This window comes from Notolepis coatsorum (genome assembly GCF_963971535.1).
Source record: "Notolepis coatsorum genome assembly, chromosome: 20".
In the NCBI taxonomy this organism is placed as follows: Eukaryota; Metazoa; Chordata; class Actinopteri; order Aulopiformes; family Paralepididae; genus Notolepis; species Notolepis coatsorum.
The window spans coordinates 72,004,830-72,028,766 of record NC_140184.1 but is presented as its reverse complement, the minus strand read 5'-3'; the positions used below and the strand labels follow the sequence as shown (position 1 = coordinate 72,028,766).

The 23,937-nt window shown below is 47.5% G+C and overlaps 1 protein-coding gene across 1 annotated transcript in view; it reads right to left on the bottom strand.

Moving 5' to 3' along the window:
• Nucleotides 1-23,937, bottom strand: part of LOC311246902 (liprin-beta-2-like) — a gene marked incomplete at both ends in the record, with an annotated part of 195,726 nt that overhangs the window by 116,187 nt on the left and 55,602 nt on the right. Inside the window, 1 exon segment of the mRNA XM_084337143.1 lies at nt 19,288-19,399. Coding sequence (XP_084193269.1) covers nt 19,288-19,399 — 112 coding nt within the window.

Genomic DNA, 23,937 nt, shown 5'->3' with positions numbered 1-23,937 from the left:
TCACTCATCAGATTGGGACACCCACCTCCAAAAGGTGAGAGCGGTGTTGGGTGCCCTCCGGGAGGCGGGTCTCACCGCCAACCCAAAGAAATGCAGGCTGGGACTAGAAGAGGCAGAGTACCTGGGGTTCACAATAGGCCGGGGCAATGTGAAACCGCAGAAGAGGAAAATTGATGCGATAAGGGAATGGCCTCGCCCTTTAACCAAGAAGCAGGTCAGGACATTTAATGGGCTAGCGAGCTATTATAGGAGGTTTATCCCTAACTTTGCTGCTCGCGCTGCTCCCCTCACAGATCTGACCCAGGCGCGGCGGCCGTTCACGGTGAAGTGGACACCGGAGGCGGAGGCGGCGTTCGAGGACCTCAAGACTGCCCTCTGTTCGGGACCGGTGCTGATCTCCCCGAACTTCGACAAGGAGATGACGGTACAGACAGATGCATCAGAGGTGGGACTGGGAGCGGTCCTCTCCCAGCAACTGGAGGGTGAGGAACATCCAATTTTATATGTGAGCAGGAAGCTGCTGCCACACGAGCGCAACTATTCTGCGGTGGAGCGCGAAGGTCTGGCAATTAAGTGGGCACTGGAGACGCTCCGTTATTATCTGCTGGGGAGGTGCTTCACGCTGGTGACGGATCACGCCCCCCTCGTCTGGATGGCCAAGACAAAGGGGACCAATGCCAGGGTGACTCGATGGTTTCTGGAGTTGCAATCATTTAACTTTTCTGTCATTCACAGGTCAGGGGTGGCGCATGGCAACGCAGACGCCCTCTCCAGGAAGGATGCCTGTTGGGCGTCGGACGCTCTTCCCCGACGGTCGGAGCTGAAGGGGGGGTACTGTGGCAACCCCAAGCCACCCCTGGGCTTGGTGATTGATGGGCGCTATGTGGCGACCCAATGGCTGGGCGCTGCCCATGTTTGGGCATCCGCTTCCGGACGCACCTGTCACTAAAGACCCATCAGAGTGATTACGTGATTAGCGAATCACGGCGCGGTGCGCCTGTTGGGGAGGGGGGACTTAATGGAGCCGAGGAGCCTCCTCTCAGTCCCCCGTAGCAGCGCAAGGCAAAAGGCCACAGAGCGGAGCAAACCGTTATTATTTGAATAGAAAATAAAGAGCATGATTTTGGGAACTGCAACCTGTCTGTGTGTTGTTTATTCTGCCACCCCTACACCTGGAATTGCCACAAACATTACATTATATTATATCAACATATTATCCTGTATCCTATATAATTGTATTTGAATTCCTCTTGTTTTTCTGTTTATTTACATTGAGTACAGCTTGTGTTATATTACGTTTTATTGTATTTTCTTGTATTTTCTTTCTTATTCTTGTGGCCATCTTGGTCTATATGTAATTTGTTAAGTAATTGGTAAAGTATATTATTATATACTTATTGTTATGTGTCTTGTAAGCCCATATGGGCTGGGCATACACATGTATGTAAGACACAAAAATAAAAAATATCAAATCAAATCAAATCATATTATCTATATTATTAAAATGGGAGCTAAATATATTATACTTTATTATTATATTACAATATATTATAGTATATAATATTACATTATATTATATCATACATATTATTTATATGATTCAAATGGAACTCAAACAGGTTCCGTTGTGATGTCACAGTATGATGTCGGTTGATTGGCTGGACGTATGTCGGAGGAAGCACGTGGTAGCCTCCACTCTCCCAGACCGACTGTGGGGGGTAAGTGCGCAGCGACCAGGAAGGGGATTGGGAATTGGCATAACGACTAACATTGGGATGGGAGAAAATCGGAGGAAAATGGAGGGGGAAAAAGACCAATAAAAAAATAAAAATAAAAAGAAGATCTCAGAAGACAAGTGAAGATCTCACTTGTTGTTTCCGGCTACTTGTCTGTAAGCTTGAATATATTCTGTAGATACAATTTAAAATCAACACATGGAAAAGGAAACAAGCGCCATGTCCTGTACAATCCTTAATGAACTGTGTCTGGAGGGAAGGTTCTGTGATGTGGTTATTAAAGTCAACAGCACTGAGTTTAACACCCACAAAGCCATCCTGTGTGGCTGCAGCGACTATTTCAGGTAGGTTGGTTCAGGTTAGCTTGGTTCAGGTTAGCTTGGTTCATGTTAGCATGGTTCAGGTTAGCTTGGTAGGGATGGATGTGTCCGTCATCTAGACGCTTCAATTAATTAATTTGATTTGAATCATTTACTTTGACTGTGCTAAGACCCTATACTGTACTTCTCCTGTAGAAAGATACTATACTGTATTCTACTGTAAACAGATACTATAATGAAAAACACCTACGTAAGAATGCTCTTTGTCGACTATAGCTCTGCCTTCAACACTATACTCCCCTGTAAACTCATTAGTAAACTCCAAACCCTGGGTCTGTGTAATATACTGTGTAACTGGGTGCTGGACTTCCTCACAAACCGCACACAAGCCGTCAGGCTGGGCAACTACACCTCGTCCACCCTGTCTCTCAGCACCGGCGCCCCGCATGGTTGCGTACTCCGCCCCTTACTGTACACCCTGCTCACACATGACTGGTCCCCCTCCTACCCCTCCAATTACATCATCAAGATCACAGACGATACCACAGTTGTGGGCAGGGCCGGACTGGGGAAATAATTCATACCGGGAGATATAGCGCGAAATATAGCCCCAGTCAGGCCACTTTTTAAGCGGGGGGTCTGGGGGTCCCCCACCAGGACATTTTTTGTTACAAAGACTTAATTTCCTGCATTCTGGTGAATTTTAGTGCATGTGAATCACAAACTAATGAGCCAACAATTGCTTAGTACAATGTACTGTTATGGACCTCAAATAAAACTGTTGTGGCACTAGCAATGCTACTCTCTCCACCTTCAAAAAGAAAAAAGCAAGAGCACAACATATTTTTCTATTTACTATTATAATACAGTTAACCACTCTCTCCTGTAAGGGCCTTTCTTTTTCTTTGTTTTATCCCTCTCTCCTCCACCCTTTCTCTTTCTTCCACTGTCCATCTTGACATCAACGTTAATTGACTTTCGCTCTACTGTATCTCTCCCGAGTCCCTCACTACCTGGCTCATTGCCTGAGTAGGGTCGAGCTGCAACCTCGGAGCCTCGAGGTCCAGATTGGTACTTCCGCCCTGCCACAGGACTATTAGTCCTGTGACAGGGCTATGCGCTGATTGGCGGAAAGTACGGAAGTATCTCGAAGTACGTCTGACATATCTCGAATTACGTCTGACGTGTAAGGAAGTATCTCGAAGTACGTCTGACGTATCTCGAATTACGTCTGACGTTTCTCTACGTTAGCGAACATTAAATGTTGTATTCATAAAATAATATAAAATCAGCAGCATGGGGAGGGCCGGGGGGAGGGGAGGTACAGGTAGTAGAAGACATAGAGGTACAGGTCACATAATTATAGTACAGTGGAGAAGTAAAAATAGAATAAAAAGGCAGTGTAAACAATATACAATATTATTAACTCTAATAATAACACGCCTCGCGGGTCATTATAATACGAGAGCCGTGGGTCTGCATTGTATAGAGCGGATCCCCCGGCCGTATTCAAGCGCTGGAGCGCTTTGCGATGGATCAAACTGTATTAGTAGTAATAATAGTAGTTGGCTAGTTGCGCGCTTCTGGCCACCTCCCGCAGTGCGCGCATACACACATACTGTCTGTATACAGTACGTGCAAAATTAATTGTCAAGAGCCAATCGCACAGGTTGCCTCATCTCATCTGGCTCTGCAAATAGATCTAGAGTCTGAATATCATATATAGCTGCTGATGATCTCTCTCGAGTCAAATCCATTCTGAGAACGGAATGCAGTGCCCGCGACGAGGGTCTTGATTGATTGATTGATTGATTGATTGATTGATTGATTGAAAATTGTATTAACAGATCATGCTGGACCTACAAAAGGCCTTTGACACTGTCAATCACTCCATTCTTGATTGAACATTTTATTAACAGATTGCAGAATGGGTACAGTACAGTACAGCTCAATACACACAATTGTTAAGGGGATGCAGACCAGAGAAATACTTTTGTCTTGTTTACATCAGGGTCCCCCATTTTCAATTCATCATAACATATGACATACACGACATACAGATAGACAGTACTGCTACATCTATACATTTATGACATACCAGATTTGCAAATACAGTATTGTTTGTGATACAAAAAGAGTCCAGAAAAGAGAGTATATACATTTGACGTAGAAACTGTACATTGGAGGAGGTTGGGTAGGTGGGGGGGGGGACTGTACATTGGAGGTGGTTGGGGGGGGGGGGGGGGTGGTCGGGTAGGAGGGGTGGGTGGGGGGGGGGACACTGTACAACTGTACAAGCAAAACTGTACATTGGAATATTGACAACCATACTTGGTCATTTACTGTACATTGGAGGGGGTTGGGTTACAACACAGGAGCAGAGTATAAACAACAGTACAGTACTGTTTCTCATTCCTGTACTGTTGTTTATACTCTGCTCCTGTGTTGTAACCCAACCCCCTCCAATGTACAGTAAATGACCAAGTATGGTTTTGTCAATATTCCAATGTACAGTTTTGCTTGTACAGTTGTACAGTGTCCCCCACCCCTCCTACCCGACCCCCCCCCCCCCAAGGCGAAAGTATTTCTCTGGTCTGCATCCCCTTAACAATTGTGTGTATTGAGCTGTACTGTACTGTACCCATTCTGCAATCTGTTAATAAAATGTTCAATCAAGAATGGAGTGATTGACAGTGTCAAAGGCCTTTTGTAGGTCCAGCATGATCTGTTAATACAATTTTCAATCAATCAATCAATCAATCAATCAATCAATCAATCAATCAAGACCCTCGTCGCGGGCACTGCATTCCGTTCTCAGAATGGATTTGACTCGAGAGAGATCATCAGCAGGCTATATATGATATTCAGACTCTAGATCTATTTGCAGAGCCAGATGAGATGAGGCAACCTGTGCGATTGGCTCTTGACAATAAATTTTGCACGTACTGTATAGCTACAGACAGTATGTGTGTATGCGCGCACTGCGGGAGGTGGCCAGAAGCGCGCAACTAGCCAACTACTATTATTACTACTAATACAGTTTGATCCATCGCAAAGCGCTCCAGCGCTTGAATACGGGGGGATCCGCTCTATACAATGCAGACCCACGGCTCTCGTATTATAATGACCCGCGAGGCGTGTTATTATTAGAGCTAATAATATTGTATATTGTTTACACTGCCTTTTTATTCTATTTTTACTTCTCCACTGTACTATAATTATGTGACCTGTACCTCTATGTCTTCTACTACCTGTACCTCCCCTCCCCCCGGCCCTCCCCATGCTGCTGATTTTATATTATTTTATGAATACAACATTTAATGTTCGCTAACGTAGAGAACCGTCAGACGTAATTCGAGATACGTCAGACGTACTTCGAGATACTTCCGTACACGTCAGACGTAATTCGAGATACGTCAGACGTACTTCGAGATACTTCCGTACTTTCCGCCAATCGGCGCATAGCCCTGTCACAGGACTAATAGTCCTGTGGCAGGGCGGTAGTACCATTCTGGACCTCGAGGCTCCGAGTCTGCAGCTGGACCCTATTGCATTGCCTGGCTGTTATTCTGCATCTGAGTGCCGTCTGCCATTCCATTCGCCGCCTCCGCTGTCAATCAGTTGTATCGCCTGGTCCTGCCTCCACCAATCACAAGCGGCAGCACGGCTCCATTGTGTGTGTGTGATCCGCCGGCCCGTGAGAGAGAGAGTCAGATAGTTCTCCAACTCTGTGGCAGACAGTGAAATCCTGGTTGTTCCCCACCCATCTAGGTTATCTAACTATCGCGCCGCGCCGCCGCCACAACTAGAAACAATCGCCTGGCAAAAAAAATAAAAAAATTATAATATATTTTTTTTTCTTTTTTTTTTTTTTTTATCTGTGCAGGCCAGGCCACCGGGAAAACTACCGGTGCTCCCGATGGCCAGTCCGGGCCTGGTTGTGGGTCTCATAACAAACAACAATGAGTCTGCCTACAGGATGGAGGTGGAAGACCTTACAGCCTGGTGTGACAGCAACAACCTGGTGCTCAACATAAAGAAAACAAGAGAGATCATAGTGGATTTTAGAAGATCAAGGCCTGACCACTCCCCTCTGCTCATCAACAACGAGGTAGTGGAGAGGGTCACTGAGTTCAAGTTCCTGGGTCTCAGTGTGAGTGAGACCCTGTCCTGGAGCACCAACACCGCCTCAGTGATCGGAAAAGCTCAGCAACGCCTATACTACCTAAGGAAGCTGAAGCAGGCTGGCCTGCCACGAAATCTCCTTGTCAACTTTTATCATTGTGCGGTTGAGAGTGTGCTGACCTACGGTGTGTCTGTGTGGTTCTCTAGCTGCACAAAGGCAGAGCAAGAGGCTCTACAGAGGGTGGTGAAGGTGGCAGGCAGGATCGTCGGGACTCCTCTACCAAACATCACCTCCGTCTTCACCTCCCGCTGCCTCCACCGCTCCAAGTGTATCATCAAGGACTAGTCTCACCCAGCACATCACCTCTTTCAGCTCCTCCCCTCAGGGAGGAGATACCGGTCCATACATGCCAAGAGTTCAAGATTCATGAACAGCTTTTTCCCCCAAGCAGTCAGACTGTTAAACTCTCATTGACTGTCCCCTCACGTGCACATGCACTTTACCCAGACTTGATAATCACTATGTTACCGCTCATCATGCACCTTATTATTTAAAATATTCTGTTATATGTACAGTGTTATGTGTTACATGTATGTATATTGTACTACGGTCTTTGGGAGCTCCCCTGACATTTCGTTGTGTACTTGTGTGCAATGATAATTAAAAGTCTATTCTATTCTATTTTACTATGAAAATATACTATACTTCTACTGTGAAAAGACCTTATGCTTCTGTGAAAATACCCTATACTATACCTCTACTGTAAAAAGATACTATACTGTACGTCTACTGTAAACAACATATTATACTTCTACTGTGCTAAGACCCTATACTTCTACAGTGAAAATATATTAGTACACAGGACAGAATGTTGCTTACTGTTTACTCATCAGATATCTATATTCTGCATCCCACAGAACCCTCTTCACTCGCTGGAGCGACTCAGAGAAACCAGTCCACACTATCCCTGGGGTGTCCGCGGCTATGATGCAGCTCATCATAGAGTACGCCTACACACGCTTTGTGCCGGTGACAGCAGAGAACGTGGAAGAGCTTCTGGTGGCTGCAGACCAGCTTCTCGTCACTGGCATAGTAGGAGCGTGCTCTGAGTTCCTAGAAGGCCAGCTGTCTCTGGAAAACTGTGTCGGCATCTGGAGGTTTGCGGACATCTACTGCTGCCCTGACCTGAAGTGCAAGGCCCATCTCTTCATCGTGTGCCACTTTGAGGAGATGCTGCGCGTCTCACAGGAGTTTGTGAAGCTGTCCCTGCAGCTTCACAGGGACTGGTCCTGCCTCCACCAATCACAAGCGGCAGCACGGCTCCATTGTGTGTGTGTGATCCGCCGGCCCGTGAGAGAGAGAGTCAGATAGTTCTCCAACTCTGTGGCAGACAGTGAAATCCTGGTTGTTCCCCACCCATCTAGGTTATCTAACTATCGCGCCGCGCCGCCGCCACAACTAGAAACAATCGCCTGGCAAAAAAAATTAAAAAATTATAATATATTTTTTTTTTCTTTTTTTTTTTTTTTATCTGTGCAGGCCAGGCCACCGGGAAAACTACCGGTGCTCCCGATGGCCAGTCCGGGCCTGGTTGTGGGTCTCATAACAAACAACAATGAGTCTGCCTACAGGATGGAGGTGGAAGACCTTACAGCCTGGTGTGACAGCAACAACCTGGTGCTCAACATAAAGAAAACAAGAGAGATCATAGTGGATTTTAGAAGATCAAGGCCTGACCACTCCCCTCTGCTCATCAACAACGAGGTAGTGGAGAGGGTCACTGAGTTCAAGTTCCTGGGTCTCAGTGTGAGTGAGACCCTGTCCTGGAGCACCAACACCGCCTCAGTGATCGGAAAAGCTCAGCAACGCCTATACTACCTAAGGAAGCTGAAGCAGGCTGGCCTGCCACGAAATCTCCTTGTCAACTTTTATCATTGTGCGGTTGAGAGTGTGCTGACCTACGGTGTGTCTGTGTGGTTCTCTAGCTGCACAAAGGCAGAGCAAGAGGCTCTACAGAGGGTGGTGAAGGTGGCAGGCAGGATCGTCGGGAGTCCTCTACCAAACATCACCTCCGTCTTCACCTCCCGCTGCCTCCACCGCTCCAAGTGTATCATCAAGGACTAGTCTCACCCAGCACATCACCTCTTTCAGCTCCTCCCCTCAGGGAGGAGATACCGGTCCATACATGCCAAGAGTTCAAGATTCATGAACAGCTTTTTCCCCCAAGCAGTCAGACTGTTAAACTCTCATTGACTGTCCCCTCACGTGCACATGCACTTTACCCAGACTTGATAATCACTATGTTACCGCTCATCATGCACCTTATTATTTAAAATATTCTGTTATATGTACAGTGTTATGTGTTACATGTATGTATATTGTACTACGGTCTTTGGGAGCTCCCCTGACATTTCGTTGTGTACTTGTGTGCAATGATAATTAAAAGTCTATTCTATTCTATTTTACTATGAAAATATACTATACTTCTACTGTGAAAAGACCTTATGCTTCTGTGAAAATACCCTATACTATACCTCTACTGTAAAAAGATACTATACTGTACGTCTACTGTAAACAACATATTATACTTCTACTGTGCTAAGACCCTATACTTCTACAGTGAAAATATATTAGTACACAGGACAGAATGTTGCTTACTGTTTACTCATCAGATATCTATATTCTGCATCCCACAGAACCCTCTTCACTCGCTGGAGCGACTCAGAGAAACCAGTCCACACTATCCCTGGGGTGTCCGCGGCTATGATGCAGCTCATCATAGAGTACGCCTACACACGCTTTGTGCCGGTGACAGCAGAGAACGTGGAAGAGCTTCTGGTGGCTGCAGACCAGCTTCTCGTCACTGGCATAGTAGGAGCGTGCTCTGAGTTCCTAGAAGGCCAGCTGTCTCTGGAAAACTGTGTCGGCATCTGGAGGTTTGCGGACATCTACTGCTGCCCTGACCTGAAGTGCAAGGCCCATCTCTTCATCGTGTGCCACTTTGAGGAGATGCTGCGCGTCTCACAGGAGTTTGTGAAGCTGTCCCTGCAGCAACTGATGGACATCATCAAGAGGGATGACCTGAACGTGAAGAGCGAGGAGACGGTGTTCGAGGCCGTCCTCCGTTGGATCGACCACTCCTGTGAGGAGCGTAAAACACACATCCCTTTGCTGCAATAAACTGGATGACATCCGAGCAAGGATTCAATATCAAAGAGACGTTAGGGACTGCAACGTCCTCTGCTTCACCGAAACATGGCTCACACCGGAGGTTCCAGACCACGCAATTCAACCGGCAGATCACTTCTTTATCCATCGCAAGGATCGGACATCAGCAGAGTCCGGTAAACAACGTGGAGGAGGTATTGCCTTCATGTTTAACAAAAATTGGAGCGATCCAACTAACGTGAAGGAATTATCCAACCACTGCTCCCCAGAACTGGAATATATAACCATCAAGTGTCGTCCTTTCTTCCTCCCGAGGGAGTTAACGGCGATCGTCCTGATCGGAGTGTATATTCCACCGCAAGCCAGCAACAAGGTTGCGCTCTCCAGACTACACGACGAGGTAAATAGAATACAAGGGGCGAACGTTAACGCCGCCATTTTAGTGCTGGGAGATTTCAATAGCGCCAATCTGAGAAAGGTATTGCCTGACTTCTATCAGCATGTGACTTGCAACACCAGAGGCGGTAACATCCTAGATCACTGTTACACGCAATTTAAAGGTGGCTACAAGGCTCATTCTGATAGTGGCTTTGGTAAATCAGATCACGCGTCCATCTTTCTTTCACCAAAGTACAAACAGAGAATTAAAAGTACTCCTGTAGTCTCGCGAGAGGTGCAGAAATGGGATTTGACGTCAGAGGAGACGCTCCGGTCAGTGTTTCACTACACAGACTGGAATGTGTTCCGCGACACAGATAACATTAATGTCTACACGGAAACAGTGCTGAACTATGTTTGTACTAGGGTGAAAGAAACAATCCCCACTACCAAAATGAAAGTTTACCCAAATCAAAAACCCTGGGTAGACAAATCCGTCCGTGAAGCTCTGAGAGAGCGCACCAAAGCATACAACGACGGCCTAGTGGCAGGCAACATGAATGACCACAAGGTGGCGCGATACAACGTAAGGAGGACAGTGTCAGAGGCCAAACGGCGCTACAGGGATAAAATTGAACTCCAGTTTGAACAAGCTGACTCTAGAGCTATGTGGCAGGGGCTCAAAACGATGACAGACTACAAAGGCGCCTCCCTCAAACTGAACAGTGACATCTCCTTAGCAAATGACCTCAATACCTTCTATGCGAGGTTTGATGCTGGTAATAACAACACCAGCTCACAAGCCACGGCAATGGGGGGGGGGGGGTCGGCTGCTGATGGAGGCGCAGTGTTCAGGGTAACAGAGCATGAGGTGAGGCGGACCTTTAAAAAAGTGAATATCAGGAAGGCAGCAGGTCCGGACCGCATCCCCGGCCGCGTCCTAAAGGTCTGTGCCGACCAACTGGCCCCAGTATTCACTGACATATTTAACCTGTCCTTAGAACAGGCTGTCATCCCCACCTGCCTGAAGAAGTCCACTATTATCCCTGTACCCAAAAAATCCAAGCCTGCTTGCCTCAACGACTACCGCCCTGTAGCTCTCACCTCCATAGCCATGAAGTGCTTTGAGAAGCTAGTAAAGGGCTACATCTGCTCCTCCCTCCCCATCAACATGGACCCCCTGCAATTTGCATACCGCCCCAACAGGTCCACGGAGGACGCCATAGCCCATGTGCTGCACACAGCAGCATCACACCTGGACAAGAGGCAGGGGAACTATGTGAGAATGCTATTCATCGACTACAGCTCGGCATTCAATACCATAGTCCCCTCCATACTCATAGCCAAGCTCAGGGACCTGGGCTTGGGCTATGACCTCTGCCAGTGGGTCTTGGACTTCCTGACTGGCAGACCCCAGGTGGTGAGAGCAGGCAACTGCACCTCCTCATCCATCACCCTCAACATAGGGGCCCCCCAGGGCTGTGTTCTGAGTCCCCTCCTCTACTCCCTGTACACACACGACTGTGTGGCTCAGCGGAGTAGCAATACAATCATCAAATTTGCTGACGACACAGTGGTGGTGGGCCTGATCTCTGCCAACGACGAGAGGGCCTACCTGGAAGAGGTCAAGGTCCTGGCGGGATGGTGCCAGGAAAACAGCCTCTCCCTGAACGTCAGCAAAACAAAGGAGATGATTGTGGACTTCAGGAGGTCGGGGGTCAAGGACTACAGCCCCCTCAGCATCGACGGGGCACCGGTTGAGAGAGTCAACAGCTTTAAGTACCTCGGAGCCTACATATCCGAGGACTTGACATGGACCACACACATTGACAGTGTTGTGAAGAAGGCACGACAACGCCTCTACTTCCTCAGGCGCCTAAGGAAGTTCCAAGTCAGCCAGAAGATCCTTAAGAACTTCTACTCATGTACAATAGAGAGCATCTTGACCGGCAACATCACCTCCTGGTTTGGGAATAGCACTGCACAAGACCGAAGCAGACTACAAAGAGTGACACGTGCAGCCGAACGCACAATTGGAGGGGGGCTCCCCACCCTCCAGAACATTTACAACAAGCGTTGCAAGGGCAAGGCTAAGAGAATCATTAAAGACTCCAGTCACCCGAACAACTGCCTCTTTGAACTGCTGCGGTCAGGCAAGCGATACCGGAGTCTCAAGGCGAGCACAGAAAGACTCAGAAGAAGCTTCTATCCCCAGGCCATCAGGCTGCTAAACGAACAATGAATGAACACTACACAACAACAACCACCAAACGCACATAGCATGACATCCACACGCACACACTCACTTTAAACAAACACACTGTAGCACCCACTCCACACACTTTATAGCACACACCCACTTTAAACAAACACACTGTAGCACCCACTCCCCACACTTTATATTTATGGATGAAGGATTGCACTACAACTCGTACACCTTACTGTAAATTGTACCTAAAATTGTACCTCATCCCATTTCTGCTTTGCACTAGATAGTACTGTACATTAGTACACTGCATAGTATTGTGTATTGTATATTATATGGTAACTCAGAACATTGTACATATGTCTATACCGAACACTGTGACCTCATTTTTCTTCTTCTAAATTCATGCTATATTATGTTATTATGTTATTTGATACTATCTTGTCTAGCACAGTCTCTGGAGCGTAACAGTAAGAAGCATTTTGTATGAAAGTATTCTGTACTTCTGTATGACAACTATTAAAGAACTTGAACTTGCTGCCCAAGGTAACTAATTGTATCACTGTATATCTGTATGTCATGTATGTCATACATGTCTTGATGAATAAAAAATGGGGGACCCTGATGTAAACAAGACGGAAGTCTTTTTCTGGTCTGCATCCTCTAGGGCTGACCTTCGAATTTTTTTTTGGAATTCAAAGCTTCGGGGCCGAGATTTGATTTTAATTCGAAGCTTAAAAAAATATATATAAAATTTAAAATAATTTTTTTTAAATATATATTTTTTGGGACTTGTACAGCACTTTGTTCAACTTTGTCAGTGCTGTAAAGTTTAAACCTTTTTAAATCTTAGACAAACTAAACACTTTGCTTACATGAAATATTGTAAGCCGTCACTTACCGGAAACTTACCGGAAACTTACCGATTGGATTACTCACTGGACCAGCTTTCCGAACCGCAACAATGGCCTGAGGAGATTCTCCGGAGAATGGGACCAGATCCTTTGTTCCTTGATCCCAGGAACAAAGGAACCAGACGGCGTGGGAAGAGAGCTGGGATCCGTAACAGGCTGAGATCCAGACGCCACCGAACGCCATTGCCCAGTATATTGCTAGCCAATGTACAATCAATTGACAATAAACTGGATGACATCCGAGCAAGGATTCAATACCAAAGAGACGTCAGAGACTGCAACGTTCTCTGCTTCACCGAAACGTGGCTCACGCCGGACGTTCCAGACCACGCAATCCAACCAGCCGAACACTTCTTTATCCACCGCAAGGATCGTGCAGCAGAGTCCGGTAAACAACGTGGAGGAGGTATTGCCTTCATGTTTAACAACAATTGGAGCGATCCAACTAACGTGAAGGAATTATCCAACCACTGCTGCCCAGACCTGGAATATATAACCATCAAGTGTCGTCCTTTCTTCCTCCCGAGGGAGTTAACGGCGATCATCCTTGTAGGAGTGTATATTCCACCGCAAGCCAGCAACAACGTCGCGCTCTCCAGACTCCACGACGAGGTAAATAGAATACAAGCGGCGAACGTTAACGCCGCCATCTTAGTGCTGGGTGATTTCAATAGCGCCAATCTGAGAAAGGTATTACCTGACTTCTATCAGCATGTGACTTGCAACACCAGAGACGGTAACATCCTAGATCACTGTTACACGCAATTTAAAGGTGGCTACAAGGCTCATTCTGATAGTGGCTTTGGTAAATCAGATCACGCGTCCATCTTTCTTTCACCAATGTACAAACAGAGAATCAAAAGTACTCCTGTAGTCTCGCGAGAGGTGCAGAAATGGGATTTGACGTCAGAGGAGACGCTCCAGTCTGCGTTTGACTGCACAGACTGGAATGTGTTCCGCGACACAGATAACATTAATGTCTACACGGAGACAGTGCTGGACTATGTTTGTACTTTGGTGGAAGAAACAATCCCCACTACCAAAATGAGAGTTTACCCAAATCAAAAACCCTGGGTAGACAAATCCGTCCGTGACGCTCTGAGAGAGCGCACCAAAGCATACAACGACGGCCTAGTGGCAGGCAACATGAATGACCACAAGGTGGCGCGATACAACGTAAGGAGGACAGTGTCAGAGGCCAAACGGCGCTACAGGGATAAAATTGAACTCCAGTTTGAACAAGCTGACTCTAGAGCTATGTGGCAGGGGCTCAAAACGATGACAGACTACAAAGGCGCCTCCCTCAAACTAAACAGTGACATCTCCTTAGCAAATGACCTCAATACCTTCTATGCAAGGTTTGATGCTGGTAATAACAACACCAGCTCACAAGCCACGGCAATGGGGGGGGGGGGGGGGTCGGCTGCTGATGGAGGCGCAGTGTTCAGGGTAACAGAGCATGAGGTGAGGCGGACCTTTAAAAAAGTGAATATCAGGAAGGCAGCAGGTTCGGACGGCATCCCCGGCCGCGTCCTAAAAGTCTGTGCCGACCAACTGGCCCCAGTATTCGCTGACATATTTAACCTGTCCTTAGAACAGGCTGTCATCCCCACCTGCCTGAAGAAGTCCACTATTATCCCTGTACCAAAAAAATCCAAGCCTGCTTGCCTCAACGACTACCGCCCTGTAGCTCTCACCTCCATAGCCATGAAGTGCTTTGAGAAGCTAGTAAAGGGCTACATCTGCTCCTCCCTCCCCATCAACATGGACCCCCTGCAATTTGCATACCGCCCCAACAGGTCCACGGAGGACGCCATAGCCCATGTGCTGCACACAGCAGCATCACACCTGGACAAGAGGCAGGGGAACTATCTGCAGCCTTCGACACAGTCAACCATCAGATCCTCCTCGCAGCCCTCGCAGGAATGGGAGTGGCTGGATCTGCGCTGACATGGCTGACATCATACCTCAATGACCGCTCCTACCAAGTGTCATGGAGAGGGACTCTGTCGGCCACCCGCCCCCTCCGGACGGGTGTCCCCCAGGGCTCGGTCCTAGGACCCCTTCTCTTCTCCCTCTACACTAAATCACTGGGTAACATTATCACGTCTCATGGCTTCTCATATCATTGTTATGCCGATGATACTCAACTCTTCCTCTCCTTCCCTCCCTCAGATATCCACGTCTCTGAGCGGATCTCGGCCTGTCTGTCCGACATCTCCGCCTGGATGACGACCAACCACCTCAAACTGAACCTAAGCAAAACAGAATTGCTCCACCTGCCGGCCAAATCCTCCCCCCTGACCGACCTCTCCATCACAGTCGAGAATGCAGCTGTGACCGCGTCGCCGACCGCCAAGAACCTTGGTGTTGTCCTCGACGACCAGTTGAACTTCTCTGCTCACATCGCAGCGACAACCAGAACCTGCAGATTCCTCCTGAGCAACGTCAGAAGGATACGCCCCTTCCTGACAAAAGAAGCCACCCAACTCCTCGTCCAATCAACAGTCGTCTCCCGCCTCGACTACTGCAACGCACTGCTAGCCGGCCTCCCGGCCACTGCCACCAAGCCTCTTCAACTCATTCAAAACGCAGCGGCCCGCCTGATCTCAAACCTACCGAAGTCGGCCCATGTTACCCCACTTCTTAGGGACCTGCACTGGCTCCCCATTGCTGCACGTATCCGCTTCAAGGCCCTCGACCTAGCATACCGTGCGGCAAAGGGAACCGCTCCCGCCTACCTCCGGTCAATGGTCTCTAACTACACACCCTCAAGACCCCTACGCTCTGCATCTTCTGGCCGCCTCAGATCTACTCCTATCCAAGCTCCCGGAGGGTCATCAAAGAGAAGCCGCCTATTCTCAGTCCTTGCCCCACAATGGTGGAATGAACTACCCATCCCAGTTAGGACAGCCGAATCCCGTCCAATCTTTCGCCGTCGACTAAAGACTCACTTCTTCAACCATTATCTGAAATGATAAAAAAAAAAAAAAAAAAAATCTAACCCTGACTAACCTGTCATGCACTTGTCCTAATAAACTAACCTACACTGTAACACGCAACACTTTGATGAACATTGTTACTCAGCTGATAGAGTTATACCCTTCTTGCTGTCTTGTCGCACAGAACTTGTAAGTCGCTTTGGATAAAAGCGTCAGCTAAATGACTAAATGTAAATGTAAATGTATGTGAGAATGCTATTCATCGACTACAGCTCGGCATTCAATACCATAGTCCCCTCCATACTCATAGCCAAGCTCAGGGACCTGGGCTTGAACTATGACCTCTGCCAGTGGGTCTTGGACTTCCTGACTGGCAGACCCCAGGTGGTGAGAGCAGGCAACTGCACCTCCTCATCCATCACCCTCAACATAGGGGCCCCCCAGGGCTGTGTTCTGAGTCCCCTCCTCTACTCCCTGTACACACACGACTGTGTGGCTCAGCGGAGTAGCAATACAATCATCAAATTTGCTGACGACACAGTGGTGGTGGGCCTGATCTCTGCCAACGACGAGAGGGCCTACCTGGAAGAGGTCAAGGTCCTGGCGGGATGGTGCCAGGAAAACAGCCTCTCCCTGAACGTCAGCAAAACAAAGGAGATGATTGTGGACTTCAGGAGGTCGGGGGTCAAGGACTACAGCCCCCTCAGCATCGACGGGGCACCGGTTGAGAGAGTCAACAGCTTTAAGTACCTCAGAGCCTACATATCCGAGGACTTGACATGGACCACACACATTGACAGTGTTGTGAAGAAGGCACGACAACGCCTCTACTTCCTCAGGCGCCTAAGGAAGTTCCAAGTCAGTCAGAAGATCCTTAAGAACTTCTACTCATGTACAATAGAGAGCATCTTGACCGGCAACATCACCTCCTGGTTTGGGAATAGCACTGCACAAGACCGAAGCAGACTACAAAGAGTGACACGTTCAGCCGAACGCACAATTGGAGGGGGGCTCCCCACCCTCCAGAACATTTACAACAAGCGTTGCAAGGGCAAGGCTAAGAGAATCATTAAAGACTCCAGTCACCCGAACAACTGCCTCTTTGAACTGCTGCGGTCAGGCAAGCGATACCGGAGTCTCAAGGCGAGCACAGAAAGACTCAGAAGAAGCTTCTATCCCCAGGCCATCAGGCTGCTAAACGAACAATGAACACTACACAACAACAACCACCAAACGCACATAGCACACACATCCACACGCACACACTCACTTTAAACAAACACACTGTAGCACCCACTCCACACACTTTATAGCACACACCCACTTTAAACAAACACACTGTAGCACCCACTCCCCACACTTTATATTTATTGATGAAGGATTGCACTACAACTCGTACACCTTACTGTAAACTGTACCTAAATTGTACCTCATCCCATTTCTGCTTTGCACTATATAGTACTGTACATTAGTACACTGCATAGTATTGTATATTATATGGTAACTCAGAACATTGTACATATGTCTATACCGAACACTGTGACCTCATTTTCTTCTTCTAAATTACATGCTATACTATGTTATTTGATACTATCTTGTCTAGCACAGTCTCTGGAGCGTAACAGTAAGAAGCATTTTGTATGAAAGTATTCTGTACTTCTGTATGACAACTATTAAAGAAACTTGAAACTTGAAACTCATTTGAGGCTTTATAAAATCAGCACAATGAACACAAATCTGTCAGTGCCGAGTCCGACCTCATCTTAAATAACAAACGGCATTGCTTGTTGAAATTAACAAAGAGAGGCAGAGTTGATTTTACACACAAAAAAAAGAAAAAGAAATCATTTTTTTTTAATTCTTTTTTAATCAAATTTTATTTTCATATTCGAATCCCATGCCCATCGAACGAAGCTTCGAAGTATTTAAGACAGCCCTAGCATCCTCATTACAATTGTTTGTATTGAGCCGTACTCTATTCTACCCATTCTGCAATCTGTTAATAAAGTTTTCAATCAATCCATCAATCAATACAGTGGTTCTCAAACATTTGGGTCCAAACTGTTCCCTAGAAACAGAATTCCAGTGAAACCGTCTTCAACCGCTGTCTAAGTTGTACCCGCCGTCTGCTTGTCTCTTCCCAGGTTCGCATGGGCTTGATGAGGCCTGACTACTTCCTGAACAACGTCCAGAACAACCCTGTGGTGAGGGACAGCCACGACTGCAGGCCGCTCATCCTCAGCGTCCTGAACCCCCCTGGCTCCGACAGGCTCCCAAACCCCCTGACCCGCCCACGCCTGCCCCAGGAGGTCCTATTGGCCATCGGAGCCCGGAGTGGCGGCAGTATTGTCATGGAGGCTTACGATATCCGAGCCGGTGGATGGATGGACGTGAGCGTAGAGGCGGAGAGTCCCCGGTTCTACCACGGCACCGCTTATCTCCACGGTCTGGTCTACTACATCGGTGGCTGGAGCGGCGTAGAGCATCTCAGCAGTGTGAGCAGGTTCAACCCCGTCACTCGCAGCTGGCTGCAGGCGGCTCCCATGCACTCACGCCGCTATCACCTCAGCGTGGTCGCGTTGGACGGCTGTTATCTACGCCATTGGAGGGTTGGACGGAGACAGGATACTGAACACCGCCGAGTGCTACGAGCCTGAAACCAACCAGTGGACACTGATCTCACCCATGCTGGAGCGCAGGGGCTACGCCGGGGCAGCAGCCCTCCAGGGCAAGGTGGGTATCATTCAGAATCAGAAATGTCTTCATCAAGTCAGCTGCACATACAAGGATTTTGTCTTGGTCCTTTGGTCCATCAACATTAACAGACAAGACAATTAAAGTAGAATGAAATCAAATGGAATATATAAACTAATTTAGAATATTCTTTCTTATTACAGGTTTACATCTGTGGTGGCACCAACGGGCGGAGTGGCTGTTCACAGCTGAGTGCTACAGCCCAGACACCGACCAGTGGACTCTGATTGCCCCCATGAGCAGCAGGCGTGGCTGCGTGGGAGTCGCTGCATACGGAGGACAAGTCTATGTGGTAGGTGCACACGGAGACAAATGCTTTATACTAGATATTTATACATGGTCGCCGTCTCGCAATAGACTTCAGCAAATCGGAAAGTTAAAACTATCTAATGGCACTTTTAACCTATTGCTAAACTAACGTATTGATGATAATATACATTCTACATGCTGTTGTGACATGTTAGTGATGTTAATACTTGAAAACGTTTGATATTAAAATCGCTACATTTATGCAACACTCAGATGCCATTTTGGGGGTCGGTACAGGTTGGTGGAACAGGTTGGAATAGTGCTTTGGAAAAGTACTTGAAATTCCTCGAATTTCATTTTGCAATGTCCGCGGGAAGCCTGTGGATGTAATTATGGGAGCGATGTGTGTCATCTCTCCGGGGCTGAGTCAGAGAGTGAGAGCCTGGGGCGCAGGTTGGCTGAGAGAGGCCCCTGGCAGCGGGGGCTGTAGTTACCTCTGGCTGGGCCCTCGCTGGCTGCAGAGGGTCTGACCAGCAGCTGGGTGTGGAGGCTCTCTATCTCCGAGTTCTTACTGAGGAGCAGTCGCTGCAGCCCACAGATCTCTGCCTGCAGGTGAGAGAGAGCAGAGGGCTTTGAAGTGTGCATGGACACAGACACACACGCACACACACACACCACACACACACACAGCGCGGTGGGAAGTAACTAAGTACTGTAACTTATATTTCGAGCTACTTGTTACTTTATGTGAGCATTTTCATTTTAGGGAACTTTATACTTTTACTCCACTACATTTATCTGTTACTAGTTACTTTGAAGAAAAATATTTAGCATAGAAAATATGGCAGAAATGTGTGGCAATAAAAGAAACTTGAACTTGAAGATTATGTACTACTACTTTCACATTTCACAACTTCAAGAGGACGTAATCAGAGCAGCCTAACTCAACCATATACCACTTTAACATGACCTTTAATCAGAGCAGCATAACTGGACCACATACCACTTTAACATAACCTTTAATCAGAGCAGCATAACTGGACCACATACCACTTTAACATAACCTTTAATCAGAGCAGCATAACTTGACCACATACCACTTTAACATAACCTTTAATCAGAGCAGCATAACTAGACCACATACCACTTTAACATAACCTTTAATCAGAGCAGCATAACTGGACCACATACCACTTTAACATAAACTTTAATCAGAGCAGCATAACTGGACCACATACCACTTTAACAACATTTAATCAGAGCAGCATAACTGGACCACATACCACTTTAACATGACCTATTATCAGAGCAGCATAACTGGACCACATACCACTTTAACATAACATGTAATCAGAGCAGCATAACTGGACCACATACCACTTTAACATAACCTTTAATCAGAGCAGCATACCTGGACCACATACCACTTTAACATAACATTTAATCAGAGCAGCATAACTGGACCACATACCACTTTAACATAACCTTTAATCAGATCAGCATAACTGGACCACACACCACTTTAACATAACATTTAATCAGAGCAGCATAACTGGACGACATACCACTTTAACATAACCTTTAATCAGAGCAGCATAACTGGACCACATACCACTTTAACATAACCTTTAATCAGAGCAGCATAACTAGACCACATACCACTTTAACATAACCTTTAATCAGAGCAGCATAACTGGACCACATACCACTTTAACATAACCTTTAATCAGAGCAGCATAACTGGACCACATACCACTTTAACATAACCTTTAATCAGAGCAGCATAACTAGACCACATACCACTTTAACATAACCTTTAATCAGAGCAGCATAACTGGACCACATATCACTTTAACATAACCATTAATCAGAGCAGCATAACTGGACCACATACCACTTTAACATAACCTTAAATCAGAGCAGCCTAATTGGACCACATACCACTTTAACAACATTTAATCAGAGCAGCATAACTGGACCACATACCACTTTAACATGACCTATTATCAGAGCAGCATAACTGGACCACATACCACTTTAACATACCATTTAATCAGAGCAGCATAACTGGACCACATACCACTTTAACATAACCTTTAATCAGAGCAGCATAACTGGACCACATACCACTTTAACATAACATTTAATCAGAGCAGCATAACTGGACCACATACCACTTTAACATAACCTTTAATCAGAGCAGCATAACTGGACCACGTACCACTTTAACATGACCTTTAATCAGAGCAGCATAACTGGACCACATACCACTTTAACATAACCTTTAATCAGAGCAGCATAACTGGACTACATACCAATTTAACATAACCTTTAATCAGAGCAGCATCACTGGACCACATACCACTTTAACATAACCTTTAATCAGAGCAGCATCACTGGACCACATACCACTTTAACATAACCTTTAATCAGAGCAGCATAACTGGACCACATACCACTTTAACATAACCTTTAATCAGAGCAGCATAACTGGACCACATACCACTTTAACATAACATTTAATCAGAGCAACGTAACTGGACCACATACCACTTTAACATAACCTTTAATCAGAGCAGCATAACTGGACCACATACCACTTTAACATAACCTTTAATCAGAGCAGCATAACTGGACCACATAACTGGACCACATAACATTTAATCAGAGCAGCATAACTGGACCACATACCACTTTAACATAACATTTAATCAGAGCAGCATAACTGGACCACATACCACTTTAACATAACCTTTAATCAGAGCAGCATAACTCGACCACATACCACTTTAACATAACCTTTAATCAGAGCAGCATAACTCAACCACATACCACTTTAACATAACCTTTAATCAGAGCAGCGTAATGACCACATACCACTTTAGAGGTAAATGGATACACAAACATCATGTGTACTTTTACTTTAGATATGTAAGTACATGCAATAGCAAATACTTCTCTACTTTTACTGAAGTAGAATTTGAATGGAGGACTTTTACTTTTACCAGAGTGCTCATTTATCTGAGTATTTCTACTTTTACTTAAGTAAAGGAACGATAGGTTATGTATATAACCTAGTTATATTAGTATTGGCTGAGTGTCCCGCTCTAGCCTAATGAGATACCCCTTATCTCCTAGTACCTACTGTACACCACCACAAACAACTTAATGCACCCATACCTGACCGGGCCCTGGCCCTATGGAGGCGTAGCCTATAAGACCATGGTTATGGTCACCAAACACTCTTCCTCGCCAAATCTCGTTCCAGTAAAAGATGCCTCAAAAGGGAACTCAGGGCCGCGTAGAGTGGGACGCTCAGCCAATACTAATATAACTAGGTTATATACATAACCTATCATTATATATCGTATATGGCTATCGCGTCCCGCTCTAGCCTAATGAGATATGGGTTAGAGCGGACGCGAGACCCGACAGATGTACCCCCTGAGGACCCGTAAGCCCACATCAAGGGGTGCGGGGAGCCCTGTCACCCCATCCTTCCTAATGAAGGGGGGGCGCAGTCAACTCCACCTGAATGCGAACAAGAGGGAACTAGAACCCCTTGAACACACCGCACAGGCGGAACCACGTGTGACTCAACACACTGTGGCCCATACCCACACACTCCTGCTACTCTACCAAAGGACGGGAAGCAGGAAAGGCCACAGACCCCAGAACCGCCTGGGAGACAGAACCCCCGGTCATGTCCATGAGGTAAAACCTTACAAAGGGGCCCGGGGAGGACCATGAAACTGCAGCACAGATGTCCTCCACCGAGGCCCCACCCAGGAGAGCGGCAGAGGCAGCCACACCACGAGTGGAGTGCGCCCTGATGCCCCCAGGGGGATCCTTACCAGCCAACGTGTAGCAGAGGGCAATGCCCTCGCACAACCAATGGGACAGGCGTTGTTCGATAGTGCCTTACCGGCATGAGAACCACCGTGACAGACAAAAAGCCGAACGGTGACCCCGAGGTCCTGAGTACGGCTGAGGCAATTCCCAAAGCACGGACCGGACATGACAGGTGAAGGCCCGCATCTAACTCACCACCGTGAGGAGGCGGATGAAACACCTGAACCACAATATCCCTGGAGCGGAAGAACTCCGGATATTTACAGGCACGAAGGCAGGATTAGGCCGCAGAGTGGCACCGCAATCGGAACGAAAGACAGGCACTCTGGTCGTACCGAGAGAGCACAAAGCACACCCACATGTCAGCGGAGGTGACGGCCAGCAAGAACGCGGTCTTGAACGACAGCTGTTCCAACGGCGCCTGCTCGAGTGGCTCAAACAGGGCCAAGGACAACCGATCGAGGACCAGTTGAAGATCCCAAGTCGGAGCCCAGGAGCGTTGCACCGGCTTAACGCGTCGAGCGCCAAGCAGGAAACGCTTCACAAGAGGGTGGCTGAACAAGACATCCCCTCATGATAGGAGGATATAGCTGCTGCATATACCCTCACCGTCGAAGCCGACAGTCTATCAAGGAGAGACTGGAGGTAACTAAGGACAGCATCCAGGGGGCAGGAGACTGAGTCCCGGCCCCCCGCCTTACACCACACTTGGAACATACGTCATCTGCCCGCGTAAGCGCGACAGTGGAGGGAGCATGCGCATTCCGGATGGTAACACCATCAGGATCAAGAACCTGCGCCCCTCAATGTACCCGTCCCAACAACTGACCTAACAGATGTATGGGGAAGAATCCCAGGCGGCACGGCATCGGTCCCAGACCTGCCAGACTATGTCCGGACGTAATCCCCACCCGTCAGGATGAGGACCGCCCCGCGACAGTACACCTGTACCCACATTCTCCCTGCCGGGGATGTGGGGAGCCCTCAGGCCGCGCAGATGGAGGACGCCTATAGCCAGCCGCCCGCCGCCTGGTGCAGACGGGGGGAGCGTACTCCTCCCTGTCTGTCGATACACGACACTGACGTCGTATCGTCCGTCCTGATCAACACCGTTTGTGGACCAGAAGGACCGCTTTCAACACCAACACATTGAACGTAGCGCAGACCGGGCAGCATGGTTTGCCAGCTGCCCCCTACTGCGTTGGCCCGATGCGTCACCAGCGAGGGAGGCGTCGGTGAAAACGCGACGTGAGACAGCGCCGTAACCGTCCTAGGATGGAACCTCCCGAGCG